A 25725-nucleotide genomic window follows, 5' to 3' on the forward strand; every position below is an offset into this window, starting at 1 on the left:
TCAGGAAGATCCCCTGGAGAAGGAAATGGCAACCCACTCCAGTACTCTTGCCTGGGAAATCCCATGAACAGAGGAGCCTGGTGGGCCACAGTCCATGGGGTCACAAAGGAGTCAGACATGATTAGCAACTAAACAACAGTGTCAGAGAATGTTTGGGCTTCCCAGGTGGCACTAGTGGTAAAGAACCTGCCTGCCAATGTGGGAGACGAAAGAGACTCAGGTTCGCCCCCGGGTCAGGAAGATGCCCTGGAGGAGGGCACGGCAACCCCTTCAGTACCCTTGCCTGGACAATCCCATGCACAGAGGAACCTGGTGGCCTACAGGCCATGGGGTTGCACGGAGTCAGACATGACTGATGGGGCTTGGCACACACGCACACAGAAACCACAGTCTGTCTGTAAGTTCCTCTCAGTTTCATCTCAGGAGTCTGCAGTCTCCAGTGTCCCCATATGCTGCATGGATAGGCCTGGTTGGGCACACTGTCATCTGGGCATTAAATATGGAAGAACTATGGCTCGCCCACAGTGCACACATAGCATCATTGTCTAATTCACACTGCCTTACCAAGAACATACAATTTGTGAGAAGCATTTTAAGAAGTTGCCCAAATATGATGGCTTGGTGTTAGACTCATCTCTTTGCTCTGAATTTTGTCTGGCAGGCACCTCATCTCCCTTTCCAAACCCTACCTTGGAAGTGCTCCCCTCCAGGGAGGAAGATGAGTCGTATAAGCAACTGTTGTGCTAAATGATTCAACAGAGGCTCAAAAATTGGAATGCAGGAACAAGGCAGGATTTAAACCGAATTGGGGCTGGGTAGGGCGGGTGGTGCCGAGCAAGGCAAAAGTTTATGATGTCAAGTTTTGGCAGAATCTAGCAAACTAGAAAACTTCAGTGTGACTGGGCAAGAATGTGTATGGCAAGTCTGTCTAAGATTTCATAACCGCTTTCTGCTTTGCTCTTCTCACTGCCTTAGAATTGAGAGACTGCACGATGATCTGTCTTTTCCTAGACATCCTCCCTGAATCAACCCCACAGTCTGTCTGGATTCTAGACAGTGGTTCTCAGCCTCATCTGATTCAATACCCACGTCTTTAACAACTAATGGGAAATGCTCCTTTAAAAAAAAAATCCCAATTTATTCATTATTATCCTCCTGTAACAAGTACTGGCAGTGCCCTACCCTTATCCCTTTTGGCGCATTCTGCATCTACACTCTGAACGCACACGGGAAGCAGGCTGGAAAGCCCAGAAGTAACGCTTTCTGGGGAAAACCCTCAACCCGTATCTGGCAGCATTGGGGTATAAATAACCCCACTGCCTGACCCTTGTCTCTCCATGGGTTAAGCACCATAGTACCCAGAGCAGCTTCTTGCTTGACAACACCTTTTACTGTCTTTCCCCCCTTGCCCTGTCTTAATACCCCACTCCCCTGCTAATGCTCTGGATCAACTTCCAAGCAAATCACCTCACTAGAAGCCTTGCTCGGTGTTTGATTCTGGGGGAACCCAGACTAATGCACTTATTTACATGAAACAAACAAACAAATCCTAGTAATAATGAGAAAGAGAAATTAAGTAAATGTGGCTGGTAAGATACTATTACAATGTATAAAAATGGGATATCATTATACCAAAAGATATAGTGAAGTAACACATGTTTGCACCTATAAAACAATTCTCTAGGGAATCAGTGGCTTTGAATGCAGATAGCCGCAGCCGCAGCCTGGTGTGTTGTAGTGTGTCCTATATACTGTAAGCAGCTTTACCATTAATGGCATGGTTTTTCTGAAATGATGGACTTGATAAAGTCCAAGCAAAACAAAGTAAATTCATTCTTCAGTTATGGTAGTAACATTCCAGAAAATTCAATGTACATTAAAACTGTGCAAAAATACTTTGTGTTTATACATAAAGAGAAGTTGAGTTTTGGTGTATGTGTGCTAAGTCACTTTAGCCGTGTCTGACTCTTTGTGACCCTGTGGACCATAGCCCTCCAGGCTCCTCTGTCCATGGGATTCTCCAGGCAAGAGTACTGGAGTGGGGTGCCATTTCCTTCTCCAGGAGATCTTCCCGACCCAGGGATTGAACCCAGGTCTCTTATGTCTCCTACATTTGCAGGTGGGTTCTTTACCACTAGCACCACCTGGGGTCAGATAATTATAAGTTTCTGTTTTGTTTTTCTCAGTAACATGAGAGTCCAATGGGACGTTTGAAAGTTTAGGGCCTGAAGTGATTTCCCATCATGTAGGGCAACTTCTCTCTGTCAAACTAACTCAAAGAGCAGGGAGCATGTCTCCTTTGCCCTCGTTTCCTTGATTCTCGTCCTGCTGGCTGAAATGTAGGCGTGATGGCTGGAGCTCCAGCCACCGTCTTAGAGCAGGAAGATAGGAATCACACTGCATCCTGAGGAGGCAGAGCGGTGGGCTGGAAGGAGCCTATTCCCTCACAATTTCAGGAGTGGGGCAGCCCTACTAGCCCTGGGTTGGCTCTGCCTCTGGACTCTTACACGAGCAAGATATGAGCTACTCTGTTCAGCCACTACTGTTTGGGGTTTCTTTAAACCTACTTATAGCAATATATAAAATAAACTCTAATGGTATTTTCAGCAGCAATCCATAACTTTTGCAGCTGTGACCAGTGCCATTGTTGCGATGAGAGGGAACAGGGCCAGATGGAGAGGCTAGATGGAGTCAGGCCAGAGAAGGCCCTTCCAAGCTCAGAATGGTGGCAAAATCAACAAGGCAAAGAGGTGGAAAATAAACAAATATAGCTTGGTCACTTGTTTAAAAAAAGAGGGGAACAGGGCCTTCCCTGGTGGTCCACTGGCTAAGCCTCCATGCTCCCAATGCAGGTGACCCAGGTTCAATCCCTGGTTAGGGAACTAGATCCCACATGCTGCAACTAAGACCCAGCACAGCCAAATAAATAAATTAACACATTAAAAAATAAAATACCAAAGTATTTATTTAAAAATAAATGAAAATTAAAAAAAGAAGGGATAGAAGGAATGCTTTGTGAGTTTCCTTGTCCACACATCTGGTGGTGGTAAATTTAGAGAGGAGGTACCACTGGGCAGGATCATTTTATCTGATGTGGATCCTGGTGTATATGTAGCACAGAGTCCAAGGGCTGTGGGGCCAGCGTGACTGAATGAGCTGTGTGCTGTTTATTGATCTGTTCCCTAGCTCTGAATCCCGTCTGAAATCTTGGGCAAGGAGGATGATACAGTCAGACAAAGGATCAGATCTTCCAGATGAAAAAGACAAGAAGGATGAGAAGCTCTCTACAAGAACTAATCCGGAGAATGGTATGTGGTGCCAAGTTCCTTTTCTAGACCAGAAAGGCCTTTCAATGTCACTCTAACAATGTGATCCAATTTAGGGGCAGAAATTCTGATAGATTTATTCTGATTTCTATATGGAACTTGTTATACACTTTGAAGTGTCCTGTTGCATCTATTAGTGATACGTCCAAGCAGTTTTTAAGGCAGAAAGAAAAGAAATCAATACAGCAGATTAGGAATCTCTTTTTTTCCTATCCCACAATGTTTTACTTCTATTTAGAACTTTGCAACTTGTTCACATTCAGAATACCATTGCAACACATAGGATTTCTCTGAAAACACTTATAAAAACAAGCATTTGCTAAAATCTGTCCAGTCCCTTTAACAGTGGAACCCTGAGGTTTGTATTAAAAGCCTGTTTATTGGGAGAGACTTCCCTGGTGCTACAGTGGCTAAGACTCCTCACTCCCAAAGCAAGAGGCCTGGGTTCGATCCCTAGTCGGGGAACTCTCACATGCTGCAGCTAAAGACTCTGCAAGCTGCAACTGGAAGAGCCTGCGTGTCACAACTAAGACCCAGTGCAGACACAGACATGAGTAAGTATTTTCTAAGAGCCTGCTGGGAGAGTTTTTCAATAAGAATTTTCATAAAGGGTAAATACAGATGACCGCATTTTTGAAGGATCCAGAAAACAACTATATAATTTTGGAATAAACCAGAGGCTGTTAGGACTGGGGAGGGGAAAGCGATACAGCTCTCATAAAAGTTTTCATCTGTATATTGTGATCTATTAGTTCATCTAATGTTAGCAAGAACTCTATAGCAAAGCAAACATACCCTCATTTTCTATAAGGAACTAGTTCCCAGAGAGTTGGACGGTTTTCTGAAGCACACACAGTGATAATAGAGCCAGAAGGTAGATCTTTTGGCTTTAAATGCAGTGTCCACTCCTCTCCTTTTGAGCCCCTGGAGCCTCCTCATGGTCTGAATTGTCCTCCACATTACACCTGCCCTTCTTTCCGCCCTCATCTGCCACCCCATCTCTGCCCTCTCCTGTTCCTAGGGATCTCGCACCTCCTGAGGCTCGTGTTACAGGAGCTGAACCTGTTCTACAGCCGAGATGTGAACGGAGTGTGTCTCCTGTATGACCTCCTCCACTCCCCGTGGCTGCAGGCTCTGCTCAAGGTGAGCGCACCGCTGCTCTGAAGCCGTGGTCTTGGGAGCGGCACCTGCTCATCCAGCAGCGTCACCTGTCACATGGCAGGAAAGCTCAACAGGGAAAAAGTTCAAGGAAGACCTACACAACCCCAAGTTCAGGAAGGAAATTGCTTGAGGAGAGCAGCTCCTCTCTTTTCTTCCCCCACCTTCCTCTCTTCCAGGGGCCCCAGGGTCACAAAGCAGCCACCGAAAATGGCTATCGGCAACCCTATAAGCAGCTGTCCACGACCCCTTGTCCTTGAGGTCAACTCAGGACAAATAAAAAGGCTTTAAAATATCATTCCTCTTTGTTTTTATAAATTTGAAAATGAAATGTCCACAGCTGTGTTTAGGTATCTTAAGTTTTTCTTACTCTGAGGCTTTCTTTTATAAGTTGGCTGAAATTTCACACTATACAATAGCGTCTACTATCTGACTATAATTTTGTTCTTCTAAACAAGTGTTATTATCAAGAAAGATCCTTTTGAAGTTATCTTTGGAGGATGTGTTTCCTTCACTGTGAAATGTGGTCAGCCTATGGTGCATATTAATAGTATATTTTTAAAAGAGGTGTCAATGTATTTAGTGTGAACACGGAAGTACTCCTCACAGCACTGGCTTTAAAATACCTGATTTCTTTATCCATTGTTGGACACAGATTTTTTTCTCCCATGTTTTGGCTTTTGTGTACCTGCTGAGTTACTCAGTTATGTCCAACTCTTTGTGACCCCATAGGCTGTAGCCTGCCAAGCTCCTCTATCCATGGGATTCTTCAGGCAAGAATCCTGGAGTGGGTTGCCATTTCCTTTTCCAGGGCATCTTCCCAACCCAGGGATCGAACCCAGGTCTCTTATATCTCCTGCATTGGCAGGTGAGTTCTTTACCACTAGTGCCACTTGGGGAGCCCTTGACTATTACGAATAAAGCCTCAGTGAACATGGGGTGCAGATATGTTTTTGAGATGGTGATTTCATTTTACTATATCCTCGGAAATGGGACGTCCAATGGAATATTATTCACCCATAAAGGGAGGAAATCCTCCTTTTGGGGGACAGCAAGGGTGGATCTCAAGGCATTATGTTAAGTGAAATAAGTCAGAGAAAGACAAATACCATGTCATCTCACTTGTATGTGGAATCTTAAAATGTGGAGCTCATAGAAACAGAGAGATTAGTGTCTCACTTGTAGGTGGAATCTAAAAATGTGGAGCTCATAGAAACAGAGAGATTAGCGGTTGCCAGGAGCTGGGGGATGGAGGAAATGGGGAGATGTTGGTCAAAAGGTACAAGCTTCTAATTATAAGGTGAAAAAGTTCTGGCAACCTAACAAACCTTATTAAAGGCTGGCACACAGGCTGCCCACATGCTGGCACACAGGCTGCCCACATGCTGGCACCATTGCCCAGGCTGCTTCTCCCCTTGGCAAGCCTTTGCTCAGTACATCATTCTCTCCTCGCTGCCCCTCTGCAGGTTTATGACAGCCTCCAGGAATTCAAAGAGAAGAAGCTCGTTCCAGCCACACCCCATGCACAGGCGTTATCCTGCGAGGTGAGGTGCTTTTTTTCATCCAGAGAATAGTAGTTTTAACATGATGCCATTTTACTCATAGTGCTAGTTTAAATGCTCTAAATGTTTAATTGGTGACTATGCATCTAATCCTTGCTTCTAACTGAGCTTTAAAAGAAGAAAGACAATTGGCCTCCTGCCTCCCCAAATTAAAACAAAACACATTTCTAGAGAAATGTGTCTGTTTCTCTTTTTCCCTAAAAATTCGACTCAGTTATGCTATGAAAACAGGGTAATGTTTTTCTACTAATGATCTCCAATTTTACTTCTCTAGTCTGGACTTCTCCGATAAATTATACTCTTATATCCACTGTCTCCTGCCCATTTTACTGTTTAATGGACCCCTCCTATTTAACGGGTCCCAAACTGAGCTCCTGATCATCCCCACCCCAAAGCTACTCCTCCTCCAGCCTTTTCTATCTATTTTTGTTCTTGCATGGAGCTTCCCGGGTGGCGCTAGTGGTAAAGAAGCCTCCTGCCAATGCAAGAGGCACAAAGTTGTAGGTTCGATCCCTGGTTGGGAAGATCGTCTGGAGTAGGAAATGCAACCCTCTCCAGTATTCTTGCCTGGAAACATTCCATCGACAGAGAAGCCTGGTGGTCTGCAGTCCAAGGGGTTGCAAAGAGTCAGACATGACTGAGCACAATTTTTGTTTTTGTGGTGCTTAAACCAACATCTTTGGGATCATCTTTGACTTTCTCTTTCTCTCATACCCACACCCAGTCTTTCAGCTCTGGTTTCAAAGTATGCTGAAATGCGCCACCTCTACTGTGTCACTGCGTGTAGCCATCATTGTCTCTTACATGGATAACTGCAATGTAGCATCCTGCCTGGTCGTCTCCTTCTACTCTTGCTCCCTAACTATCTATTCCTGTCACGGCAGCCATTAAGACAGTCTGAATTAAAGACGAGTCAGAATGTGTCACTGTCCTGCTCAAACTCTTCCTACAACTTCTCATCTCAGAGTAAACATCAAAGTTATTATATAGGCAAACAGCGTTACCTCTCTTTGGTGTTGACTTACCGCCCTCTCCCTTATTCACTCTGCTTCAGCCGCATGAACCACTTGTGGATGTTTGAATCAAACATGCTCCTGCCGCAGGCCCTTTGCGTTTGCTATTACATCAGTAATGCTCTTGCCTATATATCCACATGATATGCTTCTTCATCTCCTTCCAGTTTCCACTGAAATGTCAGCTTCTCACATAGACTTTCTCTGGTCACCCCATCTAAAATTGCAGTCCCCTCATAGCACTCCCTATCCACCTTCCTTGTTTTATTTTTCTTCTTAATTCTTTTCATCATCAAATAAAACTATTTTTTTTTACTCACACATTTTACTTATTATCTGTGGCTCCTAATGAAAATGTAAATTCTATGAGTGTGGGGGTTTGTGTCTGCCTATTCACAGCTGTATTTGCATCACTTAAAACAGTGTCTAGGGACTTCCCTGGTGGTCCAGTGGCTAAGACTCTGCCCTCCCAATGCAGGGGACCAGGGTTTGATCTCTGGTCAGGGAACTAGACCCTGCATGTCAGAAAAAAATCAAAGATTTCAAGTGCTACGACTGAGACCCAGCACAACCAAGTAAATAAATACATACATATTTAAAAACAAACAAACAAAAAAACAATACCTAGCACATAGTAAATGTTCAATACATATTTGCTGAAAAATGAAAATCACTCAGTCATGTCTGACTCTTTGCGACCCCATGTACCGTAGCCCGCCTGGCTCCTGTGTTCATGGGGATTCTCCAGGCAAGAATACTGGAGTTGCCATGCCCTCCTCCAGGGGGACCTTCCCCACCCAGGGATCAAACCCAGGTCTTCTGCCTTGCAAGTGGATTCTTTACCGTCTGAGCCACCAGGGAAGCCCAATATTTGGACGTATAAATATAATCCATTTTATTTTTATTTATTGTCCACACCACATTAATAGAAACTTTTAAAAAGAAAAAAAAAATAAAACCTTGCAGCTGAAACTCCAGTAATCAACAACTCAAATTGTTCTTAGCTATCCATGGGGAAACACACACATGTGATTTTATCCAACCAGTCCATTCTGAGGGAGATCAGCCCTGGAATTTCTTTGGAAGGAATGATGCTAAAGCTGAGACTCCAGTACTTTGGCCACCTCATGCGAAGAGTTGACTCATTGGAAAAGACTCTGATGCTGGGAGGAATTGGGGCCAGGAGGAGAAGGGGACGACCCAGGATGAGATGGCTGGATGGCATCACTGACTCGATGGATGTAAATCTGAGTGAACTCTGGGAGATGGTGATGGACAGGGAGGCCTGGCGTGCTGCGATTCATGGGGTCGCAAAGAGTCGGACACGACTGAGCGACTGAACTGAACTGAACTGAACCCTAGTGAGTGGAGGTGAAGTTTGCTAAACCTCTTGTTTTCATTTGACTGGATGTGATGTTGCTTGACCGGTGAGCATTTACAGAGTTAAATTCTTGAAAGCTCTTATGTTCTATCAATCAGAAGCCAGGTCTACACTTAAACCAAAGCAAAGGGATCCAAATTTATTCTAACACTTTTTTTTGTTGTTGCAACAAACATTAAAATTACTAATCAAATAAAAGGCTTAAAATAAAAATTATCATTTCATTTTTTAGTTGAAAAATGGAACATCCCATGGGATTAAAGCTACTTGATTTTCCAAGTAACTGAGCCTGTACCTGGAGAACTCAGATACCTTAACTTGCCCATAAAGCATTCACGTGAGCAAACAGTCACTTCAGAGGCACTGAGGGACACTGCCTTGGCACATCTGATCTTACAAAATTAAGTTAGTCCTTCTTCCAAGTCTGTGAGGTGCCAGGACAAGGGCACTGTGGTTTAGATCTATCCCCAGTCTTGGATTCTACCTGCTATAATGAAGTTTAGTGAATAAGGAAAAAAATGCTAATTTCACCTGACTTTAAAGGTGAAGAAGAAAGCTTTAGTAACAGCTTTTCTTTAGGTAAATATCATGTCAATATACCTGTTATCCAACCTGAGTGATGTTAACTAGGTGATAAAGATTATTAAAAATTCACATGTATGTTTTCCCACCAACCAGGTAGTGAAGATACTACGCGAAACCCCCAAGTCCCCTGAGATCCAAGAGCTAAGACAGATCCTCCAGGCTCCACACTTTAAGGCAAGTGCTTGCTAAACTTGACAAGGTATAACCATCCAGCACATTGACAGAGTTGGGAAGAAGAAATAAAGATGTGCTCTCGGAATAGATGTTCTTTTACTGTATGTGGGTAACCAACAGATTATGCCAAAAGATATGGGACTCAGATCTGACTGATGGGTGACTTAATCTTATCGGTCATGGAGCCAAGCCAGCTCTATTTATATGGAGGCATTCAGGATTTCCCATGGCATCTTGTTTACCCCCTGAAAAGCCACCATTCCTCTAAAATTCTGGGGGACAATTAAGGCAGCATACATCCTTTCCAACTGGGAAATATTTTAAGTTTCAGAGATAAAGTGCATGAAGGTATTTGGAAAAAACAGTATAATAATGAATAGCTCTATGAGGGGGTATATAAAGAACATTGGATTGCAGAACAGAACCCTACCTTACAGGTTTTGAGGCCAATTTATCAACAAATTAGAACTTAAGGAGAATATCTGCATCTGGAGCAATGGAATTTTTGAGTCAAAAAGTTTTATTTCATAAGCTAAACCTACAGAATTTTCTCTGAGTTCCAACAGAGTTCTGTCCACCAGTCTCAGGCAGAGTTGTAGAAAGACTACTTCCCCACCCCATGAAAGGAAGTTTTAACATACCAGAACTATTTGATCGTACCCTAAACCAGGGGACTGCTTTTTCTCATCCTGTTTCACATGGGATCTTGGGTGTTATTGACAAATTAAACCAGCAAGATGTTTTGATTACTGCCTCTCATTCTACCTTGCCTGGGGAAACTATTACAATAACTATTTTGTAGTTCAAGTCTACAGGAGCATCATGGATTACATGGGTTTCCAGGAAATCAGACCATGACAGAATACATTTTATCAGAAATGAAAGAATAAATTGTGTGTTGCTTACCCTCTCTGCTCCTTGTTTCCTTATCTGTAACATGGGGACAATAAATATACTTGCCTCATGAAGATGTGTAGAAAAGGGAACCCTAGAAAATTAATGCAGCCCCTGTGGAAAACTGTATGGAGGTTTCTCATAAAACTAAAAATAGTGCTACCATCTGACTCAGCAGTTCCACTCCTGGGTATATACCGCCCCAAAACACTAATTTGAAAAAAATCCATGCACTCCAACATACATAGCAGCACTATTTACAGTTGCCAAGGTATGAAAGCAACGTAAGTGTCCATCAACAGACAAATGGATAAAGACGATGTGATACACACACACACACACACACACACACACACACACACACACACAAAATGGAATACCATTCAGCCGTAAAAGTGAATGAGATTTTGCTATTTGCAGCAACATGGATGGACACTTTGAGAGAATTATGCTAAATGAAATAAGTCAGACAGAGAAAGACATACTGTATGATAGCACTTATATGGGGAACCTAAAAAATACAACAATCTAATATAACAAAAAAGAAGCAAACTCACAGATACAGAGAACAAGCTAGGAGCTACCAGTAGAGTGCGAGTGGGGAGGAGAAATACAGGGGTGAGGGAGTGGGAAGTATCAACTACTGTGTGTAAGAGAGGCTACAGGGATGTACTGTACAAACAGGGAATAGAGCCATTATTTTGTAATAACCGAAAACGGAAAGTAAACTTTAAAATTACATAAAAATAAATTTTAAAAGTTAAAAGTCTATGTATACCTGCCTCAGAGTTACTGTGACGATTGAGTTAATCCCCGTAAAACACTTAGAACTGTGCCTGGCACGTACGTGTTGGTTGTCGTTATGTGTCTCACACAGTGCTGAGTCAGCATCTTCTAGGTGGGTGCATCCTATGCGTGAGGTTCATTTGCCTTTTCCTTCTCTGTTTCCAGGCCTTGCTCAGTGCCCATGACACGGTAGCTCAGAAGGACTTTGAGCCCCTTCTTCCCCCACTGCCAGACAACATCCCTGAGAGTGAGGAAGCAATGAGGATTGTTTGCTTGGTGAAGAACCAGCAGCCCCTGGTAAGGAAATCTTCTTACTGCTATCTTTTCTTTTAGGATTACACCAGGGCTAATTGGGAGCTAAGTTATCTCTAGTAGTTACTTGGGCAATATTTTTTTAATGAAAATTTTCTTTAATTTAAAATAAGCAAAATATTTCAAAGGCCATACACAGAACCACTAGCAGTTTTCCTTATGCATGTGTTATTTAAACTAATAATTTCTCTTTATTCAACTATTAACTTCCCCCACCCAATCAAGGATATATTTGAGCTACAAATTATTCTCCCTTTTGGTGAGGGTTATGTGTTTCCCCTTTTCTGCTGATTTGATGATTACCTACCTGTCTTTCTGACTTTATCATAGCAATCCTCATCCCAGCTAAGCATGGTTGCCGACAGAATTTTGTCATGCTTATCTGTTCTGTCTCTTCAGTCTGCCAGAGGAAAGCAGTCAAAATCAGTGCTGCTGTACTTTCTCCTCGTATGATTCTAGCAGAGATCAGAGCTTCATCTTAGAATTCTTGAAGTTTAGTGTGGTAGGCAGCTTGGAATAACTGTTGGGCAATATTCTTGTCTATGATCACTTATAGTGTGAGGCACTTAGGCAACATGAGGGAATCCATGATAATAATGGCTAAAATATATCTTAATCAATTTTGCCTGTGATGTCAAACACTTTACAGGTTGTAATGTTTTCACCAGGAAAGATTTCTGCTTAGGGTTTTTCTTTTTTAACAGCTGTGAGAAAAAAGAAATTATTTTATTATTTGGCTCTGTGACATGTACATATATTTCACCTAGTTGTAATGTATTTGCCTAAGTTTTTTCCTCTGTTAAGGGGAAGCTAAGTCATGCATTAGAGAAGAAAATGGCAACCCACTCCAGTGTTCTTCCCTGGAGAATCCCAGGGATGGCGGAGCCTGGTGGGCTGCCGTCTATGGGGTCGCACAGAGTCGGACACGACTGAAGCGACTTAGCAGCAGCAGCAGCAGCAGCAGCAAGTGTATTTTCTAAGTGTATTTCCTTTGATTAGGTTGGAATTGTGGAAGTTCTGTTTATCTCTGGAAAGATCTGAATATTATTTGATGTCTATGTGGTTGGATAGAGACTTTGGCAGACTGAGCGAAATGGCCTTTCCTTTTTGGTATACATATGGCCCTGAGCGTGAGTGAGTGATAGTCACTCAGTCGTGTCTGACTCTTTGAGACCCTATGGACTGTAGCCCACCTGTAGGCGCCTCTGTCCACAGAATTCTCCAGGCAAGAATACTGGAGTGGGTTGTCATCTCCTTCTCCATGTATGACCCTGGTTGGTATGAATTCCCTCATTTGAAAGATCAGAAAGACCTTTAGGGAAGCCCCCAGGAAAGTGGTCAAGTTAGGTAAAAAGTGGGTTCCACTGTGCTCTCTTCCTAGGGAGCTACCATCAAGCGCCACGAGATGACAGGGGACATCCTGGTGGCCAGAGTCATCCATGGTGGGCTGGCCGAGAGGAGTGGTAAGCTGGAGCAGCGGCGTGCAAGCATGACCGGGAAGACAGGGGACCCCTGTCTCCTGTGTGAGGTCGAGCCTTTAATAGTTTCCATTGCTTGGTTACTAAGTAGGAAGACAGAAATATTCCAGAGAAACCAACCCCATTGCCCTTCCTCACCGAGTCCCTCCATCCTATGCTTTAAATTAATTTTCTTTCACTTTACATTCCCACATAAACCTAACAAGCTGAGCATCATCATGCCGCTGTATAGATGAGGAGACTGAACCTCACAAAGATTAACCACCTAACTTGCTTGAGGTCTCACAGTTTGAGTTAGGGTTCACGTCTAGGCCTGCCTCTCTCTTTATTGCCAACTTTCGCTCTCCACTTGGTCCTTCTGTTTTCTAAAAGGCACAGCTCTTCCACATCTTCAGACCGTCACTGCTTGCCTTTTCTATCTGGGAACCGTTTCCTTCTTTTCACCGCTGCGCTTCTGAAACCAGCAGGTCTTTACTTGCTGTCCTTTGTCCTCACTGCTCATGACCCCAGAAACCTGGTGTGGAATTCGTACACCAGCATTCTTAGAGAAATTACCCAGAGACTTCCTAGTGGCTAAGTCCACTGGCCCTCCCTTCAGCCTCAGTTCTATACCCACTCCAGTGTTCTTGTCTGGAGAATCCCAGGGACGGGGGAGCCTGGTGGGCTGCCGTCTATGGGGTCACATAGAGTCGGACATGACTGAAGTGACTTAGCAGCAGCAGCACATTTGATGTTGTTGAAGATAGCTTTCTTGAAACTTTCAAGATGCTTCTTGTCTCCACTGTCTTACCTCATAATTCTCAAGACTTAATCTTAACCCCCAAGTTTCTCTACACTTTCTCTTTTGAAGAATACCCCCACCCTATTTCCTTTTCATTTAACATTTACTCACCACCGTGACATCTTTATTTTTATTTTTTAAATTTAAGTGGTGCTGGGAAAACTGGACAGCTACCTGTAAAAGAATGAAATTAGAACACTTCCTCATACCATACACAAAGATAAACTCAAAATGGATTAAAGAACTAAATGTAAGACCAGAAACTATAAAACTCTTAGAGGAAAACATAGGTAGAACACTTGATGACATAAATCACAGCAATATCTTCTGTGACCCACCTTCTAGAGTAATGGAAATAAAAAGATAAATAAGTGAGACCTAATTAAACTTAAAAGCTTTTGCACAGCAAAGGAAATTATAGACGTCTTTATTTTTAGTGTTATCTTCTTACCAATGTTCCAGTTCCATTTTACAACATCAATTAGCGAAAATAAAAATATCACCTATAGTTAATGCCAACTGTTGGTGAACAGGTAGAAAAATGCAATTCTCATGTACTTTGGTGGTGGTGTAAATTCAACTAACCAGTTTGCTTTATTATTACTATTATTTCACAGTAAAATTTAAGATGTCAGAGCATGCTTAGGTTAGTGAGTTTGTTAAGTAGTGTTGGGATGGCTACCGCCATTTTTGCGAGTTGTTTGGCATCCCTCTTTGTTTTGTGTTCCGGTTTGCCTAGGGCTGTTATATGCCGGAGACAAACTGGTGGAAGTGAATGGAGTTTCAGTTGAAGGACTGGACCCTGAGCAAGTGATCCACATTCTGGTAACAGTCTTCTCCTCGCCTTATCCATGGCTCACTGTCATGTTGCATCCAGCCCCTGGCGTGTGCACTGTAACTGGAGGGGGATTCGAGTCCCTCCTGGCAGCCTACTCACTCCAGGCCCTAGAACTTGTCTGTTTCTATGCATCTTGTCCCCCTCACCTGCTCCCTTTCCCCAGTTGATCTGGACCCTGCTGGAGATGTCCCTTCCCAAGCTGTTGTTTCAGCCTCAGGAAGACGGCCCAGGTCCTCATCACCTGGGTTGCTCTGCTGGAAACTGAGCCCAGGGTGGGCAGAGTGAGACTGTGAAGGAGAGTCTGAACTTGAGCAAACCACCCCTTGCTCCCCTAACATTTTTATGCAGTTTCTTTGAGGCAGCTTTGAGGTAGAAAAGAAGTCCCCAGAGGGCAGCATATGGGGAGGGGGACATCTTTGCTGGCCCTGCCAGTCCTTGTGGTTGAGATGGGGATTTATGACCTGATTATATGAGCTTTTGGTTTCTTTTCAGTTCTCATTCCCATCCTTCAAACCATTTCCGGGGTCACTGTTCAGCTGTCAATATAGCCATAGCGTCATGCCCTGCCCACCTCTCCCCATGCACACCCCCACTGTGGGGCCTGAGGTCGATTATTATATATTACATGTACTAGTGGTTCTCACACTGGGTTCTTGTGGGAACTCTAGATTTTCATAGATGTGCCTTAGGGACTGAGATGAGAAGTGGTATAATAAAGAGTAAGTGTCACTTCAGTTGTGTCCGACTCTGTGCAACCCTATGGACTGTAGCCCACCAGGCTTCTCTGTCCATGGGGATTCTCCAGGTAAGAATACTGGAGCGGACTACCATTTCCTTCTCCCAGGGGATCTTCCTAACCCAAGGATTGAACCTGAGTCTCTTGCATCCCCTGCATTGGCAGGTGGGTTCTTTACTACTAGCGCTCCCTGGGAAGCCCCCAGTAAGGAGTATATCAAGCACCTAAATGTTTTGCAAAGGGCTCAGACGGTAAAGCGTCTGTCTACAATGCTGGAGACCCGGGTTCAGTCCCTGGGTTGGGAAGATCCCCTGGAGAAGGAAATGGCAATCCACTCCAGTACTATTGCCTGGAAAATCCCAGAGAAGCCTGGTAGGCTACAGTCCATGGGGTCACAAAGAGTCGGACACGACTGAGTGACTTCACTCACTCACTCACTCACTCATGCAAGATTCTTTGTGGTTTAAAATGTACTGCCAAAAGAGCTTAAAGGACTGTCAATCACAGATACACATGTGTCCACCACAGTCCTTTTGGTACCAGCTGTGGAGTTACCACGACAGTGGGATCATGAGATTCCTGAGTGAGAATGAGATCTTTCTTGTTCATCTCTGGATCTCCAGTGTGTGGCATGGTGTGTGTCTCAAGGAGGGTGGGTGGGTGGAGGGGGGTGTTCCTACCTCCCTTATCAAGCTAGGAGGTTCTCTGTCTCCTCCACTATTAGTTTAGAGGCTTGTCAGTACCCCCCGAGAAGAGTTGGGAGCCCTTTATCTTCTTCCCCATCAGATGAGACTGCCTGATACAGAAACAAGTGTTCAAGAAAGACTTCCTGACAGAGACATGAGGAATGAAAGTCAGATCAAGAGTTCCTCTCCCTCCTCATGCCTTGGGGGAAAAAAGAGCTTGCTGAGTGTGGTGTCCTGATGAGAGCAAGGTGGAGGGTACTAGGAGAGTCCAGCCTCAGGACCCTGGACCCCCCACAGCAGGACAGAAATGAAGCTAAAGTTCTTCTAATGTCCATTTCTGGGTGGTGATATTTAGCTGTTGAGTCCTTGTAAAAGCCCCTGTGGGAGATGTCACCATTTGACCCGCACACATTGCTTTTAACTTTCACTTGCCAACCCCTGATAACCCAGTAAAGTCTGAGATTTGCCATTCTCTCCTCTGACATTTTCTAGGCCATGTCTCGTGGCACAATCATGTTCAAGGTAGTTCCAGTTTCTGACCCTCCTGTTAACAGCCAGAAGACGGTAAGAATGAACTGAACCTTCAGACACACACACAGTAAATCCTCCACAACAGCAAAAAAACAAAACAAAACAAAAAAAACTTTATATTTTACTACTATCCTCTGTAATGTGTTGATCATTTGTTCAATATTGCATTGCATATTTTTCAACACTGATGACATGAGATGCGAATTAGTGAAGGAACACAGTAAGAGGAGATGGGGTATTGAGAAGTTCAGAAGTAACGTCAGGACTGGTGAACATTTGAGCAGAGACTTCTCAGAGCTAAAAGATTTTATTCCCAAAGTCACTTTTTTTTTTCATGGCTCTTAGACTCAGTTCAAGAAGGGATTTCTTCTTCTTGGTGAAGATGGAGAGGAAAGATAGCACCAGTAGGTAGAAGAGTGAGAGAGATGATTTTAAGTCTTAACAACCTGGAGGTAAGGATTCTTCTGACGATGTCGTCGTGTGCCCACCATCAGGTGTATGTTCGTGCCATGATCGAGTACTGGCCCCAGGAGGACCCCACCATCCCTTGCATGGATGCCGGGCTGCCTTTCCAGAAGGGAGACATCCTCCAGATTGTGGACCAGAATGATGCTCTCTGGTGGCAGGCCCGGAAAATCTCTGACCTTGGTACCTGTGCTGGGCTAATCCCTTCTAACCAACTTTTGAAGAGGTAAGAAAAGTCATCATTCCTGGACCCAAGACAAGTCATCAGGAAATAAAACATTTCTCCGGTTTTTGCAATTAAGGGAGATAAGCAGTGTTACTGCAGTTAAGATGAGAGGAGAGACAAGCAGATAGATGAACACACACTGGTCTGTAAATCCAAATGTCAACTTGTCAATATGCCCTAAACATCTTAAATACCAAAGGGACCAGGATGATCATATCAACTAGAAAAGAGAGAATAGTACTTGGGAAACTAAAGTTTAACAGGTAGTTCTGACTCCCTCTATTAACCTTTCAAGGCTGAGTTGAAAGCTCAGTTTCTGAATCTCAACTCATCACCATCGCCTTGGTGCTACTGAAGTCCAAGGAAGTGATTAGAGATAGAAAGAAGATAGAATAAGAGGCCCAAGACTCAGCCAATGTTAAGAGATCACAAAGAAGAAAATGGAGCCAGGAAAAGAGACTGAGAAGGAATTGCCAGTGAGACAGGATGAAAATCGAGATGGTAGAGTGTCCTGATCAGCTACGTTCACCACTGCTGTGGAGACTGAGAATTGACCACTGGATTTAGCAAAGGAGGTCATTGGTGATCTTGACAAAAGCAATTTCAGTGGAGGGGTGGGCCAAAATCTGAGTAAAAGGGGATTTGAAGACATTGACACCTGAGCACGGAAAAGTCTTTGCAACATTTTGTATAAGGCAGAGCAGAGCAGTGGAAAAATAGCTAGAGGAGAAAGTAGAGTGGTATGACAGTTTTTAGGTGGGGTAGATAATGCTAATGGGGGAAATCCAGTGAGAGGGAAACTTTTCTGATATAGGAGAAAGAGGAGAGAATTGCTGCTGTTATCAGTCCTTGAGGAGGCAGATGGAGAGGTGATGAAGTCTGTAAGTAGAGGGGCTGGCCTTGTACAGGATTCTGAAGAGTTTACCCACAGTACTCGCGGTAATAGAGAGTGCAGAGTGTGGGCACAGCTGAGGATGAGGGATATGGTGTGAGCTTATGCAAAGCCTCTTCCATCTGCTCTTGTTTTCTTACCAACCAATGTCATAGCTGAGAGTAAAGTGGGTGGAAGGTTTTGGGAAGGAAAGAAGAGAAAGCTTGAAAAGTTTCTATGAGAACGGGAGAGAAATTGATTGAGTAAATACAGTATCATCAGCATTAAGGGCCCACTTAGGCTTCAAGTTCATAAATTTACAGTCAAATTTACATAAATTTGGTCAGCTTCCTGGGAGGACAGGTCCAGACTAGACAGAGAGTCAGACTTAGCAGTAAATCAAGAGAGGGAGAAGAGAGTATTTTCATGAAGGATCATGACATTTATGTTAAGGAGGGAGGTGACAGTGTAGGATCAGTGGAAAGGAAGTCAGGTCAGTGGATTATAGGTTCCTATGAGGTTGATAGATTATTGGGGTGGGAAGACAGAAGTTGCTGGTAGAAGAAAAGGATGCTAGAAATCGAAATTATAGAGATTGTAGTTTTTGGAACTGAAAGGTCTAGGGGATGACAGTGGGAGGCAGTAGCTAAGGTCATTGAAAGAGAGGAGATCAAGGAACCAACAGGCCAGGGTGTTGGAAGAGGCATTAATGTGCCAAATAAAATCATCATGAATTATGATGGAGCAGTGTTAAGAATATGGGAGTGAGCAGGAATCATCTGAGAATGGCTTCCAGAAGAGTCAGGAGGAGGGTATGCAAAGTGAGAGCCTCTTCTAGGGAAGAGGGAGAATGGTCTGGAGATGACAGGGCAGAGAACCCCCACCTCCAGGCCCTGTGGGGTGAGGGCCTCGTGGTATGCTGGAGCCGGCCCTCAGAGCCCGTGTGCACCCTTCCTCATGGTCAGTGACGTCAGGGGTGGCAGCTGGAAATCAGTCACAGTGGCAAAGTTGACACGACCGAAGTCAGCTAAGCTGCACATCAGGATTCCCCTCCCCCTTGAGTCTGGGCTGGTTACCCACACACACCTGGGAGCAGGAGATGAAAGGGGAGCAGGGACCTCCAGGGACCTGGGTTTAGTGAGGGCAAGAAGGTGGAAAGTGAAAGTGCAAGTACTAGTTACTCAATCATGCCTGCCTCTTTGAGACCCCCATGAACTGTAGCCTGCCAGGCTCCTCTGTCCGTGAAATTCTCCAGGTAAGAATACTTTTCCAGGGAATCTTCCTGACCCAGGGATTGAACCCAGGTCTCCTGCATTGCAGGCAGATTCTTTACCATCTGAGCCACCAGGGAAGCTCCAAGAAGGTAAAGTGTTGTGAGAGGCTTCATTAAAGCTTTGCTACCAGTTCCAGAGGGTGTGTGAAAGGGTGTCAGGGAGCAGTGGGTGGTAGATGAAACAGGGATTAAAGTGCGGAGGATAAGGAATGACCCGAATTTGGGGGCTGAGGACACACAGGGATAAAGGTCTAATGAGATTAGTCTTCATGGTCTCAGAGCAGGGAGTGGTGTGGAGGCTCTGGTGGGGATCTTGCAAGGAGCACACAGAAATGACAGGCTTATTGGATTAGTGCAGAAATAAAGGGCAACAGAAGGAGTTGAAATCCATGTGGCTCTAAAGGGACCTGTGGAGAGCCTCACAGCTTGGGAGGGAAACCAGAACATGCAGTGAATATTCTGAGACCTGCTGGAGCAGGCTAACACACCGGAGACCGGGGTGCCAGGGCTCACGCGCTGAAGCCCTGGGCATGTGAACTAGGGTCATGGGTTAGGTGTTAACTCTAACTCAGTTTGGCTCTGAGAAGATGCTATGAGGCAGGACAAAATAAGAAAGACTGTACATTTGGAGAACGTATTTGACAATGTGTTTGGAGGCTTCCCTGGTGGCTCAGATGGTGAAGAATCTGCCTGCGATGCAAGAGACCTAGGTTCGACCCCTGGGTCAGGAAGGTCCCCTGGAGAAGGGAATGGCTATCCACTCCAGTATTCTTGTCTGGAGAATTCCATGGACAGAGGAGCCTGGTGGGTTACAGTCCATGGGGTCGCAAAGAGTCGGACTTGACTGAGCAACTGACACTTTGGAGGTGGAATCTTGTTCACTTGGTTGGAGGCAACAGAATTCTAGAAAACTTTCTGTCCTGGGTCTATCTCACCTGGGTTAACCTGGCTTCTTCTTCTTCTTCTTTTTTTTTCTAACGGTGTATTTGTTTTTGCACAGGAAGCAACGGGAGTTCTGGTGGTCTCAGCCGTACCAGCCTTACAAACACCTCAGATCCACCATCTGTGAGTATGCTGACATCTCACATCCAGCGTGTGCCTCACAGGGAAGCCAGCTCCGTCTCTCCCAGGACTGGCTTCCTGCCCAACGGAGGATCTTTAAACGTCCTCATGCCCCAGTGGCCTCCTGGCAGCCGTCTGAAATCCTACCGTAAACATTCATTCCTTGGGATTTAGAAACCTTTTCAGTTCTCAGTTTGTAAAAATGCAAATGTTCTTGTGTCGTGACACTTTCAGGGTTCACTCCCCAGCTTGAAGCCCCCTGAGATGTCTGTGGCTAGTCCATGCACTGTACACCTACTGGCAAGCAAGGCTGCGTGGTGGCGTAGTGCGTGTGCCTTTGACAAGGAAACATGGGACTGAATTACTATTCAATGAGTGTAGTTTGTTCACTGTGCAGTATTTTCAGATGGCAATGGGGCAATGGTCAGCAAAGGCATCCACGGTGGCAAACGCTTGTGAACAACTTACTGCCTTAATGAGGGATGTTAGCTTGTAGAGTGCAGCTAGAACCTACTGATCAAGGCCCCTCTGATATGCTCTTCGGCAGCAGTTACAGAAGGGGAAGAGGCACCCCGAGGAGGGAGAGGGGCATGGACATAGATTTGCCCATAGAGAGTTCTCACCCACTTTATTTCTCAGTTCTCTAAGCCAAAAATTCCTATTTTTTTCCTCTTGAAAACATGACAACTATAAAGACATTTTTTGGGAAATAAATTCTTAGAATTCTTTTACACTTGCAATATTTTCATACTACCTTCCAGTTATGGAACCCTATTTGACATGGTTATAGTAACAGCTGCAATACTACCTTTTATCTTTTTTCTCTAGTGTAACATTTTATCAGAAACATTTGTCATGATATCATCTTTATGGTGATATTCTAGTTATTTCCCCTGTGCTTTGAAAAAAAGTTTGTTTACCAAACCGGATTGAAGGACTTCTTTAACTCATTTTCCTATTTTGTTTATCAAAGGCATATGAAAATTCAAACTCAGCTTTAATCAGTATCTGATAACCAGTAGGACCACTTGTTCACATTTAATTTGCTTGCACAGGCTATGTGCCACTTCTATTAGACTTTTGCAAAGTCCATCTTGAAAAGAGTTTGCAGCTCTGTGTTATTATCCTCACATATTTCTGAGTCTAAGAACCCCAGGTATGGAACCCACTGACCTAAAGGGTCATTTCTCACAGAGATGTTTTTGATGGAGGACATCATTATCTGAACTATCAAGTCATTTCTTTTTAGTTTTTGGAGATGATGTTACAAATAAATATTTGTAAATGTGAAATATCAAAATGAAATATTATTTCATATCATTCTGTTCTGCTTGAAAGTTACTACAGGAAAAAAAAGCTCAGGAAAGGATACTGATTCAGAAGGTGTACACAACTCTATTACTCAAGAGTTATTGAAAAATTCCAAGCATATGTTAGTTTATAGACAGTTACTAAAGAGTTATTTACTGAAGATGCACTGTAGTTGTCATCTCTTTCCCTCCCTCCTTTCTCTCTCTTCTTTCCATCTTTTCTTCCTCTTTCTTCATTTCTCTTTCTTTCTTTTCATTCAAGGTTTGAGTTCTAAAAATATAATGAATGAATAATAAGTGCCTTAATTCAAAATGAGTAGAATGACACTCTTGCAGAGTTTATTAGGATAGAAGGGAATAGGATTTGCCAGACACGAACAGATTCCGTTTCCAGCAAGGCTCACGAATGTATTGGTTTCTATAGGATATTCACTTAGCATTTTGTTACCAAGTCTCCACTGAATTTTCAGAGAATAATTTTGGCACTTCACTTTTATTAATGTAGGTAAATTCATCTGATAAATTATAGCATAACATATTGTGCTTTCTCTCTTCTCCCCCCTGCTTCAATCATCTGTACCCAGCGATTTCTATGGAAGAAGGTAGGAAACAGTATTTGTGGGGAAAAAAGCTTCATTTCCAAAGCCACCTAGAAATTTCCTGTAGCTTTCTTAATTCACTTCATTTCAATTCAGCTATTTAATAAGCTCTTTCTGTGTGCCTAATAGTGTACTAATCACTAATACCCTAATTTATAAAAAGATGTCAGTCAAAAGAAAACATATACAGGGTTTGGGTTATACTGTAAAGAGTTTTGAGTTGAACAATTTTGAAAGCTATATTCTTTTATTCTCATATATATATATCCCAGCTAAAGGTCAAAATAGTTAATCTTATTGGCACATTCCATGTGTTTGAGCTTTTCCTGCATTATCTCAATCTTATCCTATACAGTATGCATTGTTACTACCCTCATTTATAGATATAAAATAGAGGTAAAATCATTTGTCCAGCATTCAAAAGCCTATGCTTTTATAATTTTAACCATGTGATGTCCTGTAGCCTCCCATAATATATATATTCATTTAGTACAATAGAGTCCTTTTTATCTGTCCGAGTGAGTGATTGTCGTAAGAATAACATGATATATGATGGTCTGAGTTTCATTGCCATAAGCCTATACATAGGGGATTTTTGTTGTGATAGTAACACGTTTTAATTTCATTTTTTCCCTCCCTATGCTCTTTTATAGATGATGACATGAAGATTGATGAGAAATGTGTGGAAGCAGGTAGCATTTCTTGATAGATTTACTACTAGGAGAGATAGAAAGCAGCTCAACTGTAGATTTTCTGAAGCAGTCAGTCAAAGGACCCATGGGCCTTTTTCTCTGGAAGAAATGTGTAAATAAAATAAGTCCCCACCCCAGCATTTTTCTGTGGTTCTGATGCTCAGAAGGGAAGCGCAGCTGGAAGGATGTCTCCATGCTCCAGACCAACCTTTTAGAAAGTGTTCTAGAAAGCAGTATTTTGGAAATGATCACAGAAACACACAATAGTGCTCTAGTGTTACATTCAGTAACATTCAGGAGAAATATCTAGAACCCACATGCTCTTTGTGAAATACTATGGAATACTGAGATATCAAAATTTTAAAAAGCAAAATATTACTGTTTGATATCATCTTCTGGTAGATTCTAGTACATATCAATAGTCATGGGTTCCAAATTTCTGAGAGATATATTAAAACTCTTCACATTTCTATGCTTACATGTTTTGAAAATTGGGAAAAGATGTTTCAAATTTAGTGGCAAAACTAAGATTGACTCAAGAATCACTAGGATTTTGTTGGAAGACTAAATGGAGAGTCTTTAGTCTGATAAGTGAATGTGTCTTGGCTTTACAGGTTGTTTTAGAAATTAAAGAATGACATGAAATGTTTAAATACGGAGTATTTCAAAGAGTTACATATATTTCCCAGAACAACTACAGAATAATGTTGACATTATATTTATTCTTCCAAGTATACATTATGGGTGTGTGTTTTTTAACTAGCAGTAATATTCATTTCCTTTCTATAATTTTAATGAAAAGCTTTTATTAGGTTAACCAGTCACATCTTTCAAGTTCAAAAACTACAAAAGTATATTCAGTAAAATTCCTTCTCTCTTCCTGTTTGCCTACTCAGTTTTCTTTCTTGAGGCAATAAATGCTCTGTTTTTTGGCATCCCTCTAGACATATACTGTGCAATGATGTATGTTTTTTCCTCTCTCCCGCACACCTCATTCTCACCTCTTTTTAAAACACAAATGCATGTACTCTTTGATGGTATGCTATATACACTGTTCTGTTCCCATTGTTGTTGTTGTTTTTTTTTTTTTACTTAAAATTGTATCTTTGGAGATGATTCCATCATAATATATAAAAAGCCTCCTCATATTTTTTTAAACAGCTTATTGATTAAGTAAGTTGTTGTGCATTTATATAATCACTTACTGGTAGACATTTGAATTATGTCCAATCTTTTCTATTATAAACAATTTCACACATGAGTAGACCTTAGATGTAGCATCACCAGATTCAAGGATGTATTAGTAATATTGCTCTGTGTATAAATTCTAGTTTCTTAATGCTTGAAAGTGAAAGTGAAAGTGAAATCGCTCAATTGTGTCTGACTCTTTGCAACCTGATGGACTGTAGCCCACCAGGCTCCTCCCTCCATGGGATTCTCCAGGCAAGAGTACTGGAGTGGGTTGCCATTTCCTTCTCCGGGGGATCTTCCCAATGCAGGGATCGAACCCAGGTCTCCTGCATTCCAGGCAGAGGCTTTAACCTCTGAGCAACCAGGGCTCTTTAAAACACTAACAATAATCATTTTAACTGATGAGGCCTTTGCTTTATCTCAGGTATTTTTCAGTCATCCTAAACAACCCTAACCTGTCAAGCTATTTGTGTACTCCTTCCCCTCATCCCGCTCCCCTTGCTTGTGGACCTCCAAAGCTTCTGGCAAGCCTCTAGCAGCAAAGCTGTATAACATCCAACCAGATGATGGAGTTTACCATGACATTCCACCTTTCCCTTCCCTCTGAGTCTCTTTTTAATCTTATTTATCCTTTTCTATTTTATGATTTTATTTATTTTAAGCTCCTGCTTGTATCCCTTCTTGTCATCACAGCCCAGCTGCTTATATATCTCATTTAAGGCTTTATTGCCACAGACACACCCCTGAGTTGGCCTTGATTTAGGAAAAGCATTTTAAAAGTGTTATGTGTGCAGAAACATAGGGTCAGGGAATTAGACTGTTGAACTATAGACTTGCTATGGATAGTAACATAACTACACTTTTGTTTTGCCTCCATGGAAAAACAACAGATGAAGAAACATTTGAATCTGGTAAGTAAGATGCGACTTAACTGAACTGAAGTAAGATGTGAATATTTGGTACTGGTTTATAAATGTATTATCCAAATTTTGGTAAACGTTAAACACTTTTTAGGGATGTGAATAAATACATCAACGGTATGGTTGTGAGATATAGTAAACTTCACCTTAAGAGGCACTTCTCATTAGGGACATTTTGGAACCCTCTGGGATCACTGTTTTGGTTTTCATATTGATTGGGGGCACTACTGGCCTTCAACTGCTGGGAGTTGGGAATGCCAGGTGAGCTGCTGAGTGTGAGACCATCCTGCACCATCTCCTGAATGTCCTGCTGGACAAAATTCATTGCAAATCTGAGTAAGTAATTCTTTAATACACAATAGTGATATAAGGTTTCACAAGATGTAATATGAAAAGCTCATTGGTTTAGAAGAGTGTCATTATGGAGACAGATGTTTAAACAGAATAAAGACATTACCTTGAAAGTGTTGAATAATTTATTCCACACATGCTGTCTAATCTATACTGATAGAAAATAAATTGGAAAGTGAGGTATCTATACTAAATCAATTATTTTTTTTAACATGTTATTGTCATTATTGATGACACATGGTTTCATCCAGTATCTGGTCCTCAAAGTACTGTTGACCTTGTTAGTAAAAAAAAGAAATCCCACAGAGTGTTTAGGCATCGGCAACCTTCGGGAGCGTGTTAACCTTACTCACCCTCTTCTAGTGTATGATGTCTCATTTTCTTCACTCCATCAGCCTATAATTACTTTGGCATACGTTACGTCTACTTCACTTATGTCAAGTTCCCCCTTTCCCATATATCCAAATAAATCTAATCTGTTACTATTTATCAGAACATGTTTTTTTCTAGTGTCCACTTATGAC

The 25725-nt window shown here is 42.7% G+C and overlaps 1 protein-coding gene across 1 annotated transcript in view; it reads left to right on the forward strand.

Moving 5' to 3' along the window:
- MPP4 (membrane palmitoylated protein 4) overlaps positions 3221-25725 on the forward strand; it is a 37629-nt gene continuing 15124 nt past the window's right edge. The window contains exons 1-13 of the mRNA XM_018038500.1: positions 3221-3308; positions 4348-4469; positions 5951-6028; positions 9119-9199; positions 11045-11176; positions 12573-12654; positions 14190-14275; positions 16203-16274; positions 16736-16932; positions 20077-20141; positions 22033-22050; positions 22701-22739; positions 24821-24841. Coding sequence (XP_017893989.1) covers positions 3221-3308; positions 4348-4469; positions 5951-6028; positions 9119-9199; positions 11045-11176; positions 12573-12654; positions 14190-14275; positions 16203-16274; positions 16736-16932; positions 20077-20141; positions 22033-22050; positions 22701-22739; positions 24821-24841 — 1081 coding nt within the window. The remainder of the gene's footprint in view (positions 3309-4347; positions 4470-5950; positions 6029-9118; positions 9200-11044; positions 11177-12572; positions 12655-14189; positions 14276-16202; positions 16275-16735; positions 16933-20076; positions 20142-22032; positions 22051-22700; positions 22740-24820; positions 24842-25725) is intronic.

This window comes from Capra hircus, chromosome 2, assembly GCF_001704415.2.
Source record: "Capra hircus breed San Clemente chromosome 2, ASM170441v1, whole genome shotgun sequence".
In the NCBI taxonomy this organism is placed as follows: domain Eukaryota; kingdom Metazoa; phylum Chordata; class Mammalia; order Artiodactyla; family Bovidae; genus Capra; species Capra hircus.